The sequence below is a fragment of the Haliaeetus leucocephalus genome, unplaced genomic scaffold (assembly GCF_000737465.1).
Source record: "Haliaeetus leucocephalus isolate CR32 unplaced genomic scaffold, Haliaeetus_leucocephalus-4.0 Scaffold83, whole genome shotgun sequence".
Taxonomy (NCBI): domain Eukaryota; kingdom Metazoa; phylum Chordata; class Aves; order Accipitriformes; family Accipitridae; genus Haliaeetus; species Haliaeetus leucocephalus.
Window position 1 is genome coordinate 2,393,962 of NW_010972519.1, and position 17,667 is coordinate 2,411,628.

The 17,667-nt window shown below is 36.4% G+C and overlaps 1 protein-coding gene across 1 annotated transcript in view; it reads right to left on the reverse strand.

Annotated features, from left to right (window-relative positions):
- Positions 1 to 2,119: 2,119 nt before the first annotated feature.
- Positions 2,120 to 17,667, reverse strand: part of ANLN (anillin, actin binding protein) — a 29,888-nt gene continuing 14,340 nt past the window's right edge. Inside the window, exons 15-24 of the mRNA XM_010582600.1 lie at positions 15,866 to 15,992; positions 14,831 to 14,879; positions 14,695 to 14,751; positions 13,170 to 13,208; positions 12,784 to 12,805; positions 11,700 to 11,812; positions 6,504 to 6,590; positions 4,861 to 4,968; positions 2,684 to 2,856; positions 2,120 to 2,296 (exon numbers count right to left, since the gene is read on the reverse strand). Coding sequence (XP_010580902.1) covers positions 2,173 to 2,296; positions 2,684 to 2,856; positions 4,861 to 4,968; positions 6,504 to 6,590; positions 11,700 to 11,812; positions 12,784 to 12,805; positions 13,170 to 13,208; positions 14,695 to 14,751; positions 14,831 to 14,879; positions 15,866 to 15,992 — 899 coding nt within the window. The 3' untranslated portion in view covers positions 2,120 to 2,172. The remainder of the gene's footprint in view (positions 2,297 to 2,683; positions 2,857 to 4,860; positions 4,969 to 6,503; positions 6,591 to 11,699; positions 11,813 to 12,783; positions 12,806 to 13,169; positions 13,209 to 14,694; positions 14,752 to 14,830; positions 14,880 to 15,865; positions 15,993 to 17,667) is intronic.

Sequence of the window (17,667 nt, forward strand, 5' to 3'; positions counted from 1 at the left end):
TCTTCAAAAAGTATCTCCAACAAATATGGAAAAAAATGTTTGCCAACATTTTTGAAAAATTTTCCACAGCTCACCCTTAAAAGAGCAGGGGCATGCAGGAGGGGAGGAGGTACACAGCAGTGCAAGTCAGTAAAGCTGTAAATGCAGGCTTGCTGCTCAGCTGGCGTCACACACTTCTGCTGGCTACAGTAGCATGTGTCATTGCCACTGACAGCTTGTGTCTAGAACTCACCATCCAGGTCAGCTTTTCTAACTTACATCACCCATTACACATTATACCTTTCCTTGATGAGGATAATTTTTCATCTTGGGCAATGAACACACACAGATTAGTTTCTACAATGGATAATAGCCTAATTAAACTAAATAAAAATGTGTCATTCCCTTAGATATATCCAGTTCCATTCTTAAGATCTTTCTATGGATTAATTTCATAATTTTATATTTAATGATTTTTTTATTAACATCCACTTCAAAGTTTTAAGTAGACAGCCTACTGTGTATTCACAGATGAAATTTGCTGTTCCACTGTCCATGGTCTATTGCTACTCTGCTGCCATGTCTCTTTCACAAGAGAAAAGGAACCATCTCACCTCTCCATACTTGACAAACTGCTGGTCTCTAGCAGCTTCTACATTCATATATGAACGAAGCAATTCATGGAAACTGCCCATGGACAATCTAGCTTCCCACTACAAAGTTTGGTGCTAGCTACCCCTGAGGCATCACATTATCTTCCCAAATCAAGTGGTATTTTGGGATACACATACTGAATGGAATCCTTTCTTAAACATTGTGTGGAGTCCAGCTTTTCTTCTTCTAGCCTACAAACTAGTATCTCAAACACATAGATGACATTATGAAAGAAGCAGAAAGTGTCTTATTCTTTATTTTAAATGAATAAAATAAATCTCAATACATAGTTTGGAAACATTTAAAGACATCAGAAAAAGAAAACTAGATTTAAAAGCAAGTACAAAAGTGGCAGGATGAAAATAGTATAAGCTAACAGAATTTAGTGTTTCAAGTATGAATATATAACAGCAATAGCAATTTTAAATATTCCACTATTGTATTTGCAATAGTGAAGTAATGAGATAGTATTTCACTAAGCCCAGCAAAAAGCTGTGAAAATTGCAAGTTTCAACTGAGAAGTTTTGCCATTTTAATGATGGTTCTGAAGTACTGGTTTTATTTGCATTTATGGACATGTCTATGAGGGGGAGGAAGACCCATACTTTAGGCCAGCAGAGTATTAGTTGGTACACAGCAGCTTTGTAGTGTTTTATATATATATATAAAAAAAAAAAAAAAGGCAAGCACTTTTATAACCTATTCCTGGTTCTCAAATGGAGAATTGTAGCTTGTACAAACCATGAGTCCCAGGAAATACTGACATATACAACCCTAAACCTAACTTGTTTGGTTGGTTTTTTGTTTTATATCAGTCCTAACAAAAATATTCAAGACCTTTCATTTCTATCAAAGTGCAATATACTGCACACATAATTCCACACCTGTAAACCATATAGTATACATGCCATGCACTTATCTATAGAAGTTCGTATAAGAAATTGCAGAAGTATGAATATATTGTGCATGTTTGTTCTGACAAGGACACTGTGCAAGCAAGAAATACCTATACTGCATGTTGTAGAATAAAATTTACTAGTAACTTCTGTGCCTGATCGTTACAAAAAAACTGACAAATGCTCCAATATTAAGTCTTGTGCTTCAGCTCCATCCTTGTTAGAGAACTCTGAGCTATTGATTTTTTCAGGGAGCTGAGTTATCTAGTAAGCTTGTTTTTTCACTAGCTTGCCCCCCCTTCCTGCCCTGAAGTGTGATTTCCTGCAATAATTTAGTTGTTTGAAGAAGAGAATGTACTTAGCTAAAAAAGACTTCCAAAAAAGGAGTTACATAAATATTTAGCACATTTAGAAACAGCTAATTGCTTCCTACCATACTTAAAAGCTAGGAAGTAAAAGTTTTAAAATTCTTAAAGTGAAATAAAAATACTGCATAACATAGTCCTGTATAATGTTAAATACTCTCTCAAATTTAAAGCATAAGTGACCCAGAGGACTTCCCACATTTTCATTTAAGTTCTTTTTTTGTGTAGTTCATGTGGGTTTTTGCATACATATTTTCTTCATATTTTCCTTCCTGAGTTTAAAGCTTTCCAATAGGTTTGTAGCAGGCATCAGGCTGCCACATGCGAAGGTCAACAAGGACTTGGTTGAGCTTTTGCATCCAAAGGTTACGCTCTTCTTTAGTATCAGCAGACAGCCAGTTCCTAAAAGGGAAAGAATCCAATGGATTAGATGCATCTTTCTCCACCTCTACTTATTCTGAAAAATGTTGAGCTGATCATCCATCGAAGCCCAAATAGCAAGGGAAAAAATGAAGCCAAATATTCCACAATCCTGCTACCAAGCTACCTGGCATTTCCACTTCTGAAGAAGTTGAGTTCTTTGTCCTCAAAAGTCTGAAATGGGACAGCAAGACAAAACAGAACTAAAAGTGAACCAAACAGTTCAAGTGTCATCCCAAAGTCTTAGCATTTAAATGAGCTTTGCATTGGCAAGTCAATGTTGTAAAGCTCCTATGTCATTAAAACTGTCACTTGAGGCAAAACACCCCTCCCACACATCCCACAACCTTCGTGATTTTATCCACTCACTTTGTAACACAAAGTGTGTCTCTGCATTGGCTGACAAGAGTCTCTCTGTCATCCTCCCTCTGAGGTCGGACAGTTATTAGTTCAAAAGTGTTGGGACGGGCACAGAACTCCCTGTTGGCAGGTTCGATCTGATGATTAGTGCAGTTAGCCAAGTTTATCCGGCCCAAAGGATGCTGAAAGTGAAGTTAGTTCATCAGTCAAGAACACTGCAATCAAGAGTAATCCTGAACAACATATGCTTTGACAATTTTTGCCATATTGAGTGACACCCCCTCCAAATCAATTACTCCATTTCAAAAGAGGGATTCCACTTCTTGCATTTGCAAGTGATAGCTGAAGCAAGACAGTATAGACAACAGAACACGCCCACCTGAGTCACATACAATACAGCTAACAAATCCATCCCTTACCAAAAGCTTAGGCTCTAGAAAGATATAGCCTCCCTTTTCTTTATTCCGTAAAAAAAAATAAAAAGCTTTAACTCTCAAATTCAGGAGAACTTCATAATAAAATCCAAACTGGTAGTGTAAACCCTGTCAAAGCCTACAGAAAACAAGCACTTTAGGGATGCTTGCATCATTCTTGTCAAAGCCTATAAGCATATGGATTCATCTTCAAACATACAACTAAGGCACCTAAGTGGCAAGTCCAGCAGCTTTAGCTCCCTCTGTAGTCAATAGCTAGACCCCTTCAAAAAGCATTTCAAATTCAAGGCAGTTACCTCTTTCTGCTGACTGTAGACAGAGGCTTAACTCTATGCCTAAAGTTAGTTACAGACCTTGGCTCTGATTATTCACACCTACAGAATATCTCATCAGGGAAACATCACAAACTGCTCTTGGCTTGGAGAAGAGTTTGCTATTTATTGGGCATGTTCATTATATTATTCCATAGATAGTTAAAATAACCTGAGTTACAAGAAAAAGAAGGATAGTTCTATTCCAAAGAACATTAAGAAACAGGCTGCATGTTGGTGATACATGTACAGCCATGTACAATCATTGCCCAATACTGACAATGCTGAGCTACATCTATCTCTGCATGATAGAACAGATATAGTAGGGGTAAGTGGAGGAATTTAATAAGGACAGAATTTAATACTGCTGTAGATATAGTATATCAAAAGAATATAGGTGATCCTTACAAGCCTAGAAGATTTTCAAGAACAGAATCTGGAAAACAAACCAAAGCTGCTTTCTTGCAGACAAAAGTAGAATAGGAACCTTTTTCTTGCTTAACTCAAATTTTTTGCCTATCTTCTATTCCAGTAGGCAGAGATTTTTTCCCTCTCTCCTGGCAGGGAAAGAAAATACATTGATATATTTTGGCAACGTCAACTATCAGCATATGGTCTTCCTCTGTTAGCAGGGAAGAAACTAAACTCAGGCATCTGGATTGGCATAGAAGACCCAAAAGGACCAGAGTTTGCCACAGAGTTTGGGAAAGAAAGTGTTCTGCCAACAAACAAGCAAGAGTTTAATGGTAAATTGCTTAAGTCAGTCAGAAAAACCCTCCTGAAAGCAGTCTTTAAAAGGGCCTGGAAATATGTCAGTACACACTGCAAAAACAGGCTAAGGAAACAAGAAGGTTCACCTCAGTGACAGATGAACCTCTGATTTGTCTCATTAGCAGACAATAACTTAGGTTTCCATGAAAACCATTTAAAAAGCACCAGTTTCAGCTATAATGTGGAGCTGCAAGAAAACGATCACCACAAATAAGATAGTTCATAATCACAGCTATGCTTCTGCAATATAGAAGGGTTGCCCACTCCAATTCTTTACCATATTAAGTTAGTTATTATTTTGTCTAAAACTTAAGGCAACTAGATACAGTCTGCTTATTAAGCTGTACAAGTCCGATGAATTTCAATTAAATAGTCATATGACAAGTGCAACGGAAAGCCTTAAGACTAAAGGAGAAATTAAATATGGATCTTTCTCCACTTTTCCCCTTTCCCACTAGATGAAGTGCTCATTTTCTAAGTTTGCCCTGATTTAAGCCAGATTTATGAAGACAAGTCCCCTCCATTCCCCAAGGAAACTTTATGACCTTGATTCTCATGCTTTCAATATATTTACCTGTTTTAAGCCTAAATGTTACTATCATTAAAAATGAACACCAGTTGTGTAGGGTACTACAGAACTTTAGACTTGAGCTTTTTAAAACAGCATTACCTTTCGTTTTTCATCATCTGGGTATGTCCAGTAAGATATACAATTTCCAGACAGCACACACCAGCGCCTGTGCCATGCTCCAAATCCACTAACATCTTCAAACATAGTCTTAAAAAAAAATAAAAAAATTAAAAATGGGGTAACATTATATCTTGAACTTGGTCTGTACTAAACTATTTTTCTACCAGAATGGTTCGGCAAGTACAACCCTTCATAGGAGTAAACACAGAGAAGGAAAAATGTATACTGGGGAAGTCTTCTATTGGTACAGTATATTTATTTTCCAGATAGCATAGAAAGTGGGCTTACACCATCATTCTCAAGTTTGCAGCCTTTTGCTCAAAATGCACCTATCACTGCTATTTCAAACTACCAAATTTTCATATTGACAGTGGTAAGCATTCCCATTATTTTAAGATAATGAAAGGTTACTTATAGCAGATACAGGATAAATGGTTCACAGAACATGTATTACTATAACCTAATTTATTATTATTAGGTATTTAAGTAATCTTTGGCTTATAATTCATGTTTACAAAATGTTTGGGTATTCTACAGGCCACACTCAGGAGTCCAGTCAGTTTAAAAGAAATTGATTTTTAAATGTTTGTGTTAGCAGTTATTTTACTGGATGCAGGATTATGCCAGTTTTAAGCCCCATTTCCTTAGCACTGAAATGGCAAGTTTAGTGTCCAACTTCTATTCCTGATCCCTTGAACTTGTACAGAACTTTTTTCCAATTAATTTTTGTATGTTGTGTTTTTCACTCTTCACAGTTCAGATTATAATTTTTAATGGTGCAGGGAGTTTCTAAACCCTTACTCTGAAAAAACTTAATTATGCATGTACACCATTCTGTAGGTTTTACATACTGTATATTAGAGGTAAACAAGGACTTTCTTAAATTAGTACACAAAAGCACAGGATAGCAAATACCATAAGCATGTGAAATGTTTGCACCTAATGAAATCTGTTCAACTTCTATTAAAGGGAAAGGAGACAAAACTGCTTGAAAAGAATCTAAAGAGATTCCGATTTCTGAAAACACCAAAATAACAGCAAATGTTAGTGTTTTGCTCAAATATTTTCCTAGCACATTTACTGCCATCTGCTGTACATTATCTCAACAGCTCCACCTATTAGGCCCAAGTACCATCTGCATTTTCTAAGTCCAGTTTTAGAGAGAGAACTGCTCAAGGTGTTTCTCAAGAAATACTGTCACTTCCTTGTAAGCCAAAGTCTGTGAACACAGTGGGGGAAGAAAAAAAAAAAAAAAAAAAAAAATTTTGCTAGGGAGAATTTGTTTTTACTAGACAAAAAAAAAATCCAAGATGACCTATAAAAGTTTCTGGCAGGGAAATTAGAATCTCATCTCACATCACAGATTATAGCAAGGTTAACTGAAGCTCAGAATAACAAGTGAACAGCGTTTAGAAGAAAAAGATATATAAAATCCTGAAAAGTAGCTTTAATATAAGCATGTTTAAAAGATAAACTAGGAAATTTTTGAGGTCTGGCTCAGAGAAAAAAAAAGCCAGTTTTAAGCTTCACAATCACTACAAATACACATGTGAAATTAAAAAGTGACTACATTTAATAGGACCTGTAATTTCCACAGGAGGAATTTGAAGTGAATACCTTACCAAGAACCCTTTCTCCTCCACAGAGGAGTCCACTTGGCATTTTAACTTTAGATATATATGACCTTCCAAAGGAGACAAAACAGGAACCTGCAAAAAGTAAAACATTAAGTCATTTAATTTTGACATGTCTCAACTCTACCAGTTCAAGCAAGCCACCTGCACCAGGATGTTAGCGCTGTCTTGTTCTTAGATTTTTCAGCCAGAAAGAAGCAGTCAGTCTCAAGCAAGACAGTAATAACCACTTTGTTTCAAGTTCATTTAGAAGCTTTTCAAGATTTATTTGCTTATTAGTTTGCTCAGGACATATGCACAAAGATGCTTCTATTTAGAAAAACAGGCACTCCAAGCGTGGTTAAAAACAACACAAGGCACCAGTCCACACCCTGCAAGCTTCTGCCTCAGTTTGACATTAAGCTGTGTGGAAAATATCAAAGTGGGCTTAAACAGGATTAGCACTTGGATGCTGTAAGCATTTCTGGCAGATACTGATGTAGTAGTGCCTACTCAGATAAGTATTTGTATAAGAAAACCTAGAAGGGGAAAAGGTAATGAAAGCAGTTCTTCTCAACTGGCACTCAAGGTATTGATGTGTGTTAAGTCATTTCTAACACAAGAGGTTCCAAGCCCTATCTTCTACCACTAAAACAAAAAACCCAACCAACCAAACAAAGGGCAGCTTAATTACTGTACCACAGATTGGTTAAATGGTTATTTGATATTCAAGAGTTTTGAGGAGGAGCATGCAACAAGGACTGCCTTGTACTTCCCCCAATCCCTCCACACATAGCACCCCATTACACTGAGTGCTCCCACCACTACTGTCAAGAAATCACATCCCTTCTTCTTTTCCACAGGGAAGCTAAGAGACAAATTGCTAATTCAACAAGCAAACAATGATCTGCAGGGCATTCTACATACCATATTTTGTTGTTTAATCTGAATAAGCAATACTGTAAGAATCTTGAAAAAAAGAATCAGAAACATTGCTGCTTTGTCTTAATAGAAAAAACAGAAAGGTTGAAGTTGCTGCTCAAATACAAAGACAGAACCATTTGCCAGGGAATAGGCATATGTACACAACAATGAAGTAGCTTTTAAAGCCATGGAATCAATGTCAATCAAATGGAATTAAATTTTGCTAGTAGTTAAGATGAACAAGAATAACCCCAAGTAGTTAAAAGTGTACATCTGTAGGCCTCAGTGAAGCCTGCAGAACACTGAAATAGATGTTATGGTTAGAAATTAATTCAATCGCCTTTGAATTGTAGGCATGCTGCAGCTTCCTCCCAGACACGATACACATGTGCACAAGCAGGTGATAAATAATTTTTACATGGTAGATATACTCAACTAAGACAGCATGCATGGCTTGCTCATGTATTTGGCCCTACAGTACAGCAAAATTGTAAGCACCAGGCAGGAGTCTGCATGACCATTTGAGAAGCAAAAATAGTCCAATGTTTCCACATAATAGAAATAAGTTGCATCAGTCCTGGATTTTTATCAGCAAAGACAACTATAACCCTACATGCTACATCAGGGAACATTAGCTTCTATTGTACCAAATCACAGTAAAATCCATTTCTCAATGAGGGCTTCAAGGAAGTTTAGCCAATTCCCCACTTCAGGTTTGTGGGTTTTGCATTCCTTTCTGTTGTGGTTTAACCCCAGCCAGCAACTAAGCACCAAGCAGCCGCTCACTCACATCCCCTGATTCCCCCACCCAGTGGGATGGGGGAGAAAATTGGGAAAAGAAGTAAAACTCGTGGGTTGAGATAAGAACGGTTTAATAGAACAGAAAAGAAGAAACTAATAAAGGTAATGATAACACTAACAAAAGGACAACAGCAATAATAAAAGGACTGGAATGTACAAATGATGCGCAGTGCAATTGCTCACCACCCGCCGATCGACACCCAGCTAGTCCCCCAGCGGCAATCCCCCACCCCCACTTCCCAGTTCCTATACTAAATGGGACGTCCCATGGCATGGAATAACCCATTAGCCAGTTTGGGTCAGCTGCCCTGGCTGTGTCCTGTGCCAACTCCTTGTGCCCCTCCAGCTTTCTCACTGGCTGGGCACAAGAAGCTGAAAAATCTTGATTTAAGACTAAACACTACTTAGCAACAACAGAAAACATCAGTGTTATCAACATTCTTTGCATACTGAACTCAAAACATAGCCCCATACCAGCTACTAAGGAAGACAATTAACTCTATCCCAGCTGAAACCAGGACACTTTCTAATTTATGTCAGGAGAGAAGAATCTATTTTGTGGATTATGAAGTGTACCAATGAAGAGCTGTGTGACAATAAAGCAAAAAGGCTGTATAACAAATGGAACATATCAGTTATGCAGAGCCTACAACACCATTACTAATTACTAAATAAAGCAGGTCTCAGAACACCCTCCTGTACACATAATGAGAAAATACTACAACAATATATCCCCTTCAAAGGCAAGTGGGGTAGAGGTGGTAGAAAGAAAGCAATTTGTTGAACATCCAGCTAGATGAACACTGAAGCCCATAACTAGGCTAACTTGCATTCTGATGCAGTCATTCAGATATCTACCATAAGAAGTTGGCTTACTGTTGTAGAAGACTATCTGTAAAGATACTCAAAATAACTCTAAAGAATTTGCAAAAAATCGGTTTCTTAGGAGACTTTTGATTACAAATAGAAGATGATAATTTTGCTTAATTTTGAGAGAAAACATACAAAGTTATCTAAAACACTTTCTTCTGAGGGATCTGAGTTAATAGTTAACTAAAAACTACTTTCAGAGATTAAAGACCAATTATCAATTTACATAATTCCCCAACCCAAAAATGTATACACCAAGTAAAATATTTTACCTGCACATGTGTACAAATAAGAACTTCACATTTTGATATGTTTAGTACTTTCAAAACTTTAGTTCTCTATGATTGCTTTCCGCTTAAAAAACAAAGGTCTTGATAGGTCTTGACAGAACAAGGTCTCAATAGAATAAGAAACAAGATATGTAGTTCCCGAGTGATTTTAATTTTCTTCAGTGGCAACAAGTTCAGTTAAACCAATAGTTAGGCTGCCAGTCATTTTTCTCTGGTCTTCTATCAGCAGAGTAGCTGATTCTATGTTCTGTGCAGTTCATCAAGAAGTTGGCTCAGATCTCCTGATTAGCAGTCTAAGAGACACATTGATTTGTTTTGAAGAAAAACCCTTCTGTAGTGATCTAGGAAGAGACACCTGCTAGTTAAGAAAAAACCCTAGGTGGCCTAAGTAACTTTGAGTTCCAGCAGCATGCTTCTTATAAGTAAAAGACAAGGAGTAGAATTCTGCAAGTCTTAATGGCTCCTAACATGTTATGTTTAGTTAGTAAGTCTTTGTAAGCATTTTGCTAGAAGAATTAAAAAAAATAAATACTGCAAAAAGGCCAGACGGACATGAGCAACATGCACTAGGAAGCAGCTTCCTAATTGAAGTTGCAAACTAAAGCATCATAGCAACCTTGTCTGGGAACATATAGCCCAACAGTTCTTTTTCCTCCCCTTCAAAATTTATCTAGGGAAAAAAGAAACATGCTCTATGCAATTAATGTAAAGTTAAGGTTTATAAAAAAAAAAGACACAGTTATACACGAATACATTTTGGTCCTTTCTACCCTGAATTTTAACAGTATAAAAGGGAGGAATGAAACTCAAAAACCCTACTCTGGAAGCAGTTTGTTCTGTATTACAAATGCATGGAGCAAGTTAAAAAGCAGCTGTCTGGTACAGCCACAGGCCAAGTCAAAACTGAAGCTTCACAGAGGTGATAATTTTTTTGTTAAATTATCTGAGAAAAAGGGGAATTCTTATTCATAACTGTCAAAATTTGCACCTGGAAGAAAATAACCAAGTGATGGTTTCCCTAGAATTCTATTTGAACCTTGTGCTTGTGCTACAACTTACTAGTCCAGTCCACTGTCCTATCCTAAAGAGTAAACTAAAAAAGTTCAAACCCAAATTGCTGAATATAATGTGAAAGCCGATTCCCATAATTCTAAGAGCAAGGGGTTTCCAATAACCAAGCCATACACAAAGTAAGATTTCTACATGTAGTTCTGGTTAAGAGGAACACTTATGCTGAAGAACCAAATTTGGTACTTCTGAAGGTCACACAATCAGTAACAGCAGTGTAATTCAACTGTTAAGCTCTAAGAACTGTTTCAGTAAAGGAATCTGCTTCTATCTGCAAAAAGTAAAACATCTAAAAAGCAAGTTGGGATTATTGTGATATTTCGTTCTAATCTTATGCGCAAACAACCAATTCTTGTGACTTCATCTCTCAGAATCTATGATTGCAATACTACTATCATCACAATAAGACTTAATCAGCCAAGAAGAAAATTCATTCTTATGCTGCTGTTTGGATAGATAAAGCTGTAATTTAGTACTACCATAAGATGTAGTAACTTTTGAATTAATTTAAGTTAGTTTAGGGTAGCTGCTGGCATAAACACCTATTAAAACAGGTTTTAGATATAAGATATTACAAGGTTAGAGACTGCAATGAATGTAAGAATGTATTTTTTAACTTCTAAAGGTAAGAGCCAATAAACATATTCTGTTTAGACAAGGAACTAATGGTATAAAACTCAATAATAGCTCTCTTTCAAAAAATATTAAGATGGTTTGCTTCTACAAATTTAATTGGGATATGAAAAGAAACTCATACTCCTAAGTATATTCAAACAGCAATTTTTAAGTCAATTAAATGCAGAAAATTTCAAATACTTCATTATCATTAAAACTTGCTTAGTGTCTTATTTAGTGATAACTGCAAGACTGTAAAAGCAACAAACAATATGAAGACCACGTACAGAGATGCCAAGTGCATACATCAATATTTTTTTGAGTGAAAGCAAATCAGTAACCAAATGCCTCCATTATCTTTGCATAAGTATACCTTACATTGAGCTACAGAAAAGAACATCTGACATAAGTTTTTTTTTGTTGTATCTCAAATTACATTTAGACATACGAAATTAAATATGAGTAACAACTATACATAAATTCTTTTAACATATATATAAATAACGTTATATATATAAACCTGTATGTTTCAGTTCTAGGATGGTAATTTCTCCTGAAAACAGTAAACCCAGACTCATATTCTTTTCTTTAGTAGTATGCAATTACCTTTGGATTAGTAACCAATAATTTCCATTACCTTGTCCAACGCAAATTTGGCATTCCCTACAGAAGACAGCGATAGCTTGTGGGATCCAACAAGGATGAAATTAGTAGTGCGTACAGCATTAGGGCCACCTGGACTGGCCATGGCTGTGGAGAAAGAAATTAAAGTCAAGTCATAACACAACACGCAAAAGGCTTTATTTGTACTACTGTGTGCATGCCCTACTCAGTACTCCAGGAGAAGTACTCTTTGCAGTGCAGCCCAGCAGCACATTCAGACAGTATGTTGATGCATACCATTCCTCCTCAATAGCTCTTTTCTTTCAGAAAGAAGTTTTGAAATATTCACAAAGGAGAAGACAAAGCATTTTAAGAAGTCTCAGGGGGACAGAGAGCACTCTAGGGCACACTACAAAGTACACATGCCCTGCAGTAGGAACATGACTTTCAAATCTCTTAACCTGTCCAAGTGACATGCTGCAGTCTTCCAGAATTTGCACGCCTATATTCCTCTTTGCACTTATTATCAATAGAAACAAGTGCTACAGCTCAGGCACAGGAATCTGACTAGTTGCAGCAGCATGGTAGACATTCCAGAGTTAGTTCATGAGCTCCTTATTGCTGCAATTTGTACTAAAGCTAGGTCAAGTATCTTATATTGTAGTCAGACAAGCGTATAACACATTTTTATGTAGCTAGAAAAACACTCGGAGATACTGTTCTTCTCCCCCAAGAGCCAGAAATATAAAAACAGCACACACAAGCAATACTGCAGAATCTGTTCGTATTTTCAAGTTTGCTCTGTATTACTTTGTTGACATCAGACTCCAGTTTAAAAATCTTAAGATTTGTTTGAGTTCACCTGTTCAGGAAAAGGATGTAAGCCACAGGCATCTTTTACGAGATACTGACTTTGATTTTGTGAAGAGATCTTCCATTAAACATAATGGTAACTCAGAAATAAACACAGGGCCAGTTTCTGGGCTGGCAAACTGACATAATTCTGTGTTTATTACTCCCAAATTATCATCTGTTACAAGTATTATTTATTGATACACTGCCTTAGACAGCAAGTGTAGATTATTCATCTTGGCATAAGATGTTTAGATTTCACTTACCTGGAGTAAGAAGGGTGCTTTTCTAGAAAGAGAGAGAGAAATAAAAGCTTAGTGGAAAAGTAATTTCTGACAATTTCTACAGAATACTAAGCTAGGTTAGAAAGAAACTAGATCTGAAGTACTTTAAAAACAAATAAAAACAACTTGAAAAGAAAGTCTGAATAAATGTGTAGTAACTGCATATACATTGCCAGCATTACATATTTAGAGCTGTTACCTATTTCTTGAGCTGATGGCTGAAGAGTTTGGCAGAAAGCTAGACAGTTTATAGTTTCAACTACAGAACACAAAGAGCCTACTATAGGCACAGCCTTATTCAGTGTGAGAACATAGACTTTGAAAGTAGTCATAACCAGATCTTACTACAACATTACATTCATACTTACAGAGGTAATAGATGTTAATAATCTCTTTGGAGTGATAACCTACAAAAGAATATAAGAAGATAAATGCAGTTGCTACTGAATTTGTCCATGTCAGCGTGAAAATTAGACAGTGAAACTACTGAAGGCTTATCTAAATAAATTTTGAATGGATACTAGTTCTTGTAATGAGTAAGTCTTGTTTTTTGATGGGATGTATTTCAGTGGAAGGAATACTACGTATTAAAGAAATATTTACTGCAAAAAAGTTTAAGTATACATTAGCTTGGGATGGACAGCATGTGTTTAAAAAAGCTAAACTTAGTAGACTGTTTTCCTTCATGTAACAGGGCTTCAAAGTTACATTTGCTTATTAAAGATAAGAGTTAACAATACAAGTACAGAGATGTTCAATGTGCTACTGTTGTACATTATCTATATTTTGAAGTGGAAAAATCTCGAAGTTTAAGTGAGACTGTATATTAAACATGAACTGGAATTATGTACTCATCTATTCTTGAAGTTGAAAGACAAGTATGAGAAGCTTGTCAAAAAGCATATACAGGATGTCATCAGCAAACCAATAATCCCACATCAACAACTTACCTACAGTGCCACAAAAACATTCAGTTTTAAATAAAGATTCCTCTAAACTACAGCACAGGAGAGAAAGAAACCCCAGACTTCAAACTGGTTTTATTGGGGGATAGATGGAAGCATGTTTTCACTGTGCCAAATGTAAGTAAATATTAAAGAAAGTTCCTATTTCTGTTTGCAGAGACAGGATTTTAGTACTCATTCCAACTGTTTTGAAAGACACTCAAGTTTCTTGTTTTTATTAAGTGACAGATATCTTGACAAAGAAGAAATCAAGCCTAAAAATCATTAATACGCTGTGTGCCCAGCTATTAGAATGACAAGACGGAAAAAAAACCCCAACTAAAAACACAACCCCAAAAAAACCTCTAACCACCTCCTGAAAGCTACTGGCCTGTCTGGGGTCACAAAGCCTTAATAAAGCACAAACACTTGAAATGTACACCCTATCCGAGCTGAAATGTTTATGTTCAAGGAGTTAAAACATTTTCTTTAAAAAATAAGCATCTAGTGCTTTTACTTAACACTGGGAAGAAAGAAAAGTGTTGCAGTTGACCAATAGAGCCTTTAAGCCAAATCAAACTGCAGGATAGGGCATATTGACTGGTGTAGTGTAAATAAAGTGGAGAATAAGGGCACTAAATCACTATTAGAGGCACCACACCTAATAAATGAAAGTTTGCAAAGCACAGCATTTGGCAGAACTAGTAAGATGACTTCTCCTTCCTCTCCAATATATTTCAGACTTAACCAAGTGCTGCAGGTCCAATCTACTAATAACTGCAGGACTCCATAACCCATCTGTCATTGCAGATGTTCCAAGAAAGAACAAGAAGAGTAAAAGCAAGCAACAGATTTTCTAAGACTATTAGTCAGTTCTCCCTGAACACTGCAGTCTTCCTAGTGTACCTTCTGTTGAAATACAACATACTGATTTTCATGTTTCATTTACCTTAGATTTATTTGCCTTTTTCCTTTTATCAGTGCTTGTAACTTCTTTTCTCTGCACCTGTAAGGCAAGAAGGTATTAAGAAAGTACAACACATTCTTATCCCTTACACATCCTCTTGACAGGAACCAGTACATACCAAACTGTAAACTTCTATATTTATTTCGAAGTCATTTGACACATCATGCCTAAAAAAGAAGAGAGGGGAAAAAATAAGTTAAACACAGACTGAAACAAAAAAGGTTGTTGGGGGTGTTTGTTTTTTTAAAGTTACTCTTTACTTCTTCGCTCCTTAAAACAGTCCAAGTGAGCAGCTAGGTTGTACAGAAGAGAAGCTTAGTCATAGTGCTGACTAATGGCTAATCTCTTATTAGTAAGTCACAGTTTGTTCCTGCAACCCAATATGGCTGTTCGAGATCCATTCACTTCTACAATAGTACTCTTCAGTGCAAGCAGCATTGCTGGTTTTAAGACTTGAATGTATTACTATTTCAAGATGCCTTTGAGAAGCAAAAGCAAGAACTCAAAGAACAAAAGGGGAGAGAGAACAGGGGCAGATAGAATGCATCTGCAATTTCTCAGATTGAATACATCTACCATTTCTCAGATTGCACCCTTCAGTCCACTCCTGGCACACGTTTCTAGAAACAGAGACTGGGTTGAGTAAAGAGCTTTAAGCGAAAATTCCAGTTGGCTTGGACTTTAAAAAGGGAGTTTGCTTATTTATTTTGGAAGACTTTTACTAACAACCATCCATTTGAACTTGCAAGACCTTTTTAGCTAATATATGAGAGTTGAAGTTTTAGTTTTAAGAGTACTATTTTTTTCCAGATACCAAAACCAAATAGCTATATAAAACGTTAGTTGCTGCAAAAGAGAAAAAACACATAATCTCAGGCAGAGCAATCCATCTGTCATTGCAGGTGTTCCAGGAGAGAACAAAAGTAGAAAAAGCAAGAGACAAATTAGCTGATGGATGGTAGAATAAGTCTAGACCACTCTTTTGAGAGAAGTGTATTCCAGCTATTTCTTGAAGCAGGAAATACCGATACCACAAGATCTCACCATATTTGTTTGCAGAATATGCCATCCTTATAAGAAGATTTTAAACCTTTTTATGCATGCTCCACTATCGGAGTTGAAACTGGTTCCGAAACAGTTTCTTTATACTTACATAATAAATGTCGTAGTAAAAGTAAGAGCGTCTCCATTCAGGGAGCTGGCAGTACTTGCTAATGGAGTTGCAACCATGTTTTCTGCTCCAGATCTCAGTATTATTACATAGTAGTAATTTGCTGCTTCTGTAAATACATATCAGATGGGTTTGTTAGCAAGAGGTGTCCAAGTATCTAAAAACCCTCAAGTACCGCATTGCCATTAAACACATCTCTGTTTCACCCCACTTGAACGCTTGGTTACAGTCAAAATTTGCTTATCAACTTACTCTAAAAACAATTTATTATTCCTACTGTCTCCACAGGATTCACAACTGCATTGCTGCCTGGGCATCTCAGGCCAGACCTATACTACCCAGTACATGAGAGGGGAGAGGAAGAACTTTGTCAGATTCATCAGTTAATCTTAGTACATTATACTCTGTTGTTACTTTCTAGGCCTGCCAGCTTAACTAGACAGCAGCTTTCACTACTGCCCGTTCTCATGCTTTTTTCAGTCCTATGAAGGAACTGGTTATCCAGACAACTCATTTCCCTAACTTTTCACATAAGGGGAAAAAAAAAAGAAAGATTACCACAAGCACACATCTCAATAGTGTCAGGAGATAATTTGGGATTTGTGCACCAAATTGTTGAGCAGTAAAGCAAGAAAGCATTGCATAATGTAATACTGCATTAAAAAAAAAAACCCAACAGACAAAAAACAAACAAGCCAAAACAGTTTGAATGCTCTGTTGTATAGGACAAGTCACAACTTTCAGAACAACTGTTGAAGACTGCAGTAAGCATTAATTTGTACTCTTTATATTTGATGTTCTCTTCAGAGATGAAAGTACTTAATAGAGCTTCTGGTGCACAATGTATAGCAAATGCTGCACTTCCAGAATAAAGTTTTGATGACAAATAGTTCATAGCTGTTTGTTTAGACAATTTGGTTTTGAGAATTACTGATAGAAATGAAACTTATATTTTTGTAACCATTAGGGAGGCTTTCCTATAAACAGAGATGAATTCTCTTATGCAACAAGAACTGTAACATGTCAGGAGTGGGGTGGGGGTATAAATTAGATCAGATATTTATATTTATATTGTTAGGCTGGTTTTAAGACTTGAATTTGAATTTATTTTGAATATATATTTGAATATATAAAAAACACACTTTACATTTCATAGGACAGTTAAACAAGAAAACAAGACAGACGTGAGTTCGTTAGTAGAAGGTTTTGCAACCAATATTAAACAATAGTTTGTCCAATGACTTTTGTCCTCAAGCTTTAGTGAGGCAAGAAGTAGGAACCTGTCTAGCTACAATCATGTTCTGTAGCATTATATAAAATAGCACAGGTAGGCTTGCAGATTCTTTAAACAACCCCCTGACAGAAACTTACTATGTTCCAGGATAAGTCTCTAGACCTACAGAGAGATATTGCCAGATATTCTTCCGGAACAAAAGAAGAAACAAATCCACATTTTAATGCTTTAATGACTTAAACATGACAAGATAATGGAAGACTAGTCTTTGTAAGTTAAGTATTTTGGGCTGTTAACAGAAGGACTGTAAAAAATTAAGCCTTAATGAGCATTTCACAACACCACAGAGGTCAGAATTTATTTAGTGATATTTAGTGCTAGACTTGCATCCATCAAAAAAATTCCAAGGGAGCAAGAAAGAAGACAACCTGAGATACAAAATTCTACTTCCTCCCCAACAGGTTACAGAGGACCACAAAGATCTTAAGACTGGCTGGGAAAGTCTTGATAAGTTTCTTGAACCTCACAAGCCGGAAAAGGATGCAACTAA